The 4,697-nt window shown below is 39.7% G+C and overlaps 1 protein-coding gene across 1 annotated transcript; it reads left to right on the top strand.

Moving 5' to 3' along the window:
* Positions 1-378: 378 nt before the first annotated feature.
* Positions 379-4,208, top strand: LOC119318901 (S-(+)-linalool synthase, chloroplastic-like). The gene is made up of 7 exons (XM_037593461.1): positions 379-647; positions 1,017-1,242; positions 1,485-1,857; positions 2,050-2,268; positions 2,670-2,808; positions 3,265-3,504; positions 3,665-4,208. Exons 1-7 carry the CDS (start codon positions 468-470, stop codon positions 3,935-3,937), a joined length of 1,650 nt encoding a protein of 549 aa, XP_037449358.1. The 5' UTR covers positions 379-467; the 3' UTR covers positions 3,938-4,208.
* Positions 4,209-4,697: the final 489 nt, after the last annotated feature.

Below are 4,697 nucleotides of genomic sequence, written 5' to 3'. Positions count from 1 at the left end.
TTGACGCTTGCTGCTGCTGCTGACAGCAAAGATGCATGGTGTGCCCGCCAAGCGAAGAATATATACAATGGCTCTAGACGACAAACTAAATTTGATGAGTGCATGCATCACGTGACCCGTGTGAGCGAGGTGAATTATTAAATGTTCATGTACTTACGGAACTTCGACTGACTAACTGATCAAGCATGACGTACGCTACAATCGTTCACGTTTAGTGAATTTTCCACATGGGCTCACCTGGGGTGCATGCATAGTCCAACTTCAAACACCACTCACTCGATCGGTGGAGGATGGATCGACGCAGCTGGCAACCACTCCTATCCCCGTCCCTATAAATCTAGAGGGCATGCCTGCAATTCATCTCATCTCACCCAAAGACGTAGCAGCAGCAGCAACTTGTTCATCTCATATCACCCAGGCCAAAGACATAGTCGTTCTGTAACACGACACACTTAATTAAGCAACCGATGGCTGCTGCGCATGTCTCCTTCCCCTTCTCAGTTCAGCCACTGCACCATTCGGCTTCACCGCTGGCCGGAAATGGTGGCCGGAGCGGACGCAACCGTGCCTTCTTCCGCCCATCAACGGTGATATGTCCCGGGCGGGAGCCTGCGTCACATGTGCTGTCCGATGATTTTGACTTCGAGGTATATATAGTTATCACCCGTATATGCAATTAGCATGCGTGTTTATGTCCTTTTTCTAATTATTACACAAGGGATCGAGTTCAAACCTATCAGAGCTATAATATTGAGCCTGGCACAAGCCTGTCGTCATAAACGTCACCTTCCACCAAAAGGAAAGAAACGACTTGGTCCCTTCTGTAACCAGATTATCCCAGTAATTTTTGGAAGATGTTTATAAAATATATAAACCTACATTATTATTAAAGTATTTTTAATCGTAAATATAAATATTGCAAGTGCTATCACCCAAAATCCTACATTAATAGTTAAAGTTCTGTAAACTTTGTATTCTTTTGAAGAAGAGTTTGATGTCTCTGTGCAACACACCAGGAAAGCATAACGAATGTTCAAGCACTGCTGCATCACCATCGGACGAGTCGACGAGGCTTATTGACCACTGTTGATCACCTCAAGCGCCTCTGCATCGACCACTATTTCCAAGACGAGATCTACACCATCATGGACTCGTGTGCAGATCTCATCCATAGTGATGATCTGCTTGATGCAACCCTTTCCTTGAGGCTGATGAGAGAAGCTGGCTATTATGTTTCGGCAGGTCAGTAAAATACAAGTTTGGCGTCTCGAGGCAGATAAACAAACAAGTTTGGGAATCTTGAGTGCAATTTGGTCTAAGAAATGAATTTTACGCGATAACTTTGCTAGAAAAATATCTTAGGGTAGCCAAGTCTAAACTAAGGTTTAATGTTTCCTTGTGGACCGTATAAGAACCTCCCTCGAGATGTATTGTACTAATTATTTATAACATGTGCCTAAGGCCCCTTCTTAACAAATTGGCAGACGATGTTCTTCGGAAGTTCAGAAACGATAATGGTGATTTCAACCTTGGCCTCAGCAAAGACATTAGAGGGTTGCTCAGCTTGCAAGACATGTCACACCTCAACGTAGGAGAATCATCACTCTACAAGGCAAATGAATTCTCAAGCAAGCATCTTAGATTTGCAATTAAGTATCTGGAGCCAAACCTTGCAAGATATGTAAGGCGGTCACTAGACCATCCCTATCATGTGAGCCTGATGCAATACAAGGCAAGGCACCAACTGAGTTACCTCCAGAACATGCCCACTAGGAATATGGCAATTGAGAATTTGGCACTTGCAGAGTTTACGGTTAAGAAGTTGCAGCATCAGAGAGAAATGCAAGAGGTTAAGAGGTATAAGTATAATAAAATACTAGCCCTCAATGATTAATTTTGTAAAAAGTGGAAAATATGTGCATTCTTATGATAAGAGGGAAATGCAGAACTCTTGGCCAAATTTGATAAATTAACATTTTTGATTACTCACGTACTCCCACAATTAAAAGAGTGGTGGTTTTAAGTATATGAAAATTCCTTTTCACACAGATGGTGGATGGATCTAGGATTGGCTCAAGAAATTCCGGCCGCAAGGGACCAAGTTCTTAAATGGTACATGTGGCCCATGACCGTCCTCGAGGGTTTCTCCTTCTCTAGATATCGGATTGAGATCACAAAGATCATATCCATGGTCTACATTGTGGATGACATCTTTGATCTTGTCGCCACACAAGAGGAGCTTTCCCTCTTTACTGAGGCGATCAAAATGTGAGCATTGTTGTTTTCATAATATATAAGGTTAATACGATTAGGGAAGCAATATAGTTTCTTTTTTGGTAATTAAATGGCGTATTAAATACATCCAATGAGATATTCATACTTCTTTAACTTTGACATATAATATATGCAGATGTTTTAATGTTGGTTTGAAATCAACATTGTGTCTTTATGAGAAATATTTTAAAATATTAATAGTTTTCTAATTATCTATTCTATATTCAAGCAAAAAGTAAAAAATATTGCATATTAGCGATTGTTTAGGTCCAAAATGGCATCTACTTTGCTAATGGAATAAAAACTCAATGATTACTTAAGCTTAAGACCATATAAATGCTATAAAAATATTGTTTTTATCAAAGTTTCACACAAAAATTGCACATTATTGACAGGTGGGATCTTGCAGTTGTTGATTCACTCCCGAGCTACATGATATCATGTTACAAGGCTCTTTACACTATCACAAGTGATATCGCCGATATAGTCAGAAAAGAGCATGGATTGAGCCCTATCAATCATCTCAAGAAAGCAGTATGTCTACTAGAATGGTTCTTTATTTCTCTTTAATTTGATTTTTCCTAAGAAACTAAATATAACAACGGTACCACCTATGTTCCTATCTTCCGTCCATCGTCTCCATCCCCACACCACCTCCTCCGTTCCCTGTTTTACTGATTTTCCCAACCAAATTTCCTTGAATCGTCTTAACTATCCCATGTTTTATTGGCTTATCATACAAAATCACATTATTTTCTTTGGTAAGCCAATAAGTAATAAGTACTGATTCAGTTATCAGCTAAAGTTTCTTTTTGGTATGTAGTCACACTAACACTAAAATGGCATGTAAATCGCGATGATTACATACAAAATATATGTGCACCTGTTGCAACACATGCACAATTACCTAGTTGTATTTACAAAAGTAATAGAAAGTAAAATAAGAGTGGAAAAATTAATCCAACATGCTTGCCTTTTTTCCTCTTACAGTGGGCAACTTTGTTTGATGGATTCATGATCGAGGGAAAATGGTTATCTACTAATCAGATCCCTACATCCGAGGACTATCTAAGAAACGGGATTGTCACTTCAGGAGCTCCACTTGTATTCATGCATCTTTTATTCATGTTGGGGCATGAATTACCAGAGGGCAACAATGACGACATCCATCGGATCATCTCCTGCCCTGCAAAGATAATGAGGCTCTTGGACGACATGGGCATTGCAATGGTCTGAACACACCAAGAACTTGATCACATAAGAACATAGGATTAGCACTAACAATAATTTTAGATAAATTCATTCAGTTCATAGCATGGCGGGTCAACATCCACGTCAATATTGACCAAATAAGGCATGATCTAACATTTTCATTCTTTGTCTCATGCAGGATGAATCCCAAAATGGGCTAGATGGATCATACAAAGAGTTGTACCAAAGAGAAAATCCTCGTGGTGATGCAGAGAAGCACATGTTGGAGATGATCGGGAGTGAATGGGAGGGTCTGAACAGGGAATGCTTCTGTCGGACAAAGTCAACACTATCGCATAGCTTCATGACAGCATCACTAAACTTTGCGAGGATGGTCCGCGTCATGTATGGCTACGACGATGAGCAGAAGCTCCCCGTCCTTGAGGATTATACAAGGATGTTGCTCTTCTAAATCAGTCATGCATTCTATCACATTATATTGCATATAAATCTTATAAATGTAGTGCATTAGTTTTTGGTAGGGTCGTCATGTAGGATGTTGACTAACATCCTGCACAATTCGCATATGTGTTTCACATGATAAGATGATAAACATACATGGGAACAGCCTACAACTCCATGCAGTGTTGAAATGTATGATGAGATGCATATGAATTGATAGGCACTGGACGCTGCGAAATACTTTGTATATGAAATTGTGAATGTATGAAAAGATTGTTGGTTTGTGCAACATTCTGACGATATGCAGATAGTTCTGGTGCCTGAGATGGCTTACATTTAGTTCTAGCAATGCTCTCTGTACACAATAAGGCAGATGGGTAGACACGAAAATATATATTTGAAAGGATACCAATCTCATAAGGGCAAAGAAAAACACCCATTCGCAGGAGACCCACATTGCAAACAGGGTTTTGGTTTTCCCAATTTATGACGGGACCATTCATAGACAAGTGAAATAAAATTAAGAGCTGATACCCACATCACTGACAGAAGTATGTTGGTAGTTGCTAGAACCTTCTCCGGTGGGATTTTTGTCTCATTAAAGACAAAATAAATTGTAGACAGAATTACCCACACACGTAGCAAAGAAGTGTAAACTGGATGGTACACTTAAAATTCACTGGAGTGCAAATATATTATATAGCGGATTATTTGATTTCTGTCTAGCATTTCACACCAGCTAGCAATTACGGGTGCATCATTCAAGAGGC

Source organism: Triticum dicoccoides, chromosome 6A (assembly GCF_002162155.2).
Source record: "Triticum dicoccoides isolate Atlit2015 ecotype Zavitan chromosome 6A, WEW_v2.0, whole genome shotgun sequence".
NCBI lineage: Eukaryota > Viridiplantae > Streptophyta > Magnoliopsida > Poales > Poaceae > Triticum > Triticum dicoccoides.
This window is presented reverse-complemented; position numbering and strand designations above follow the sequence as displayed.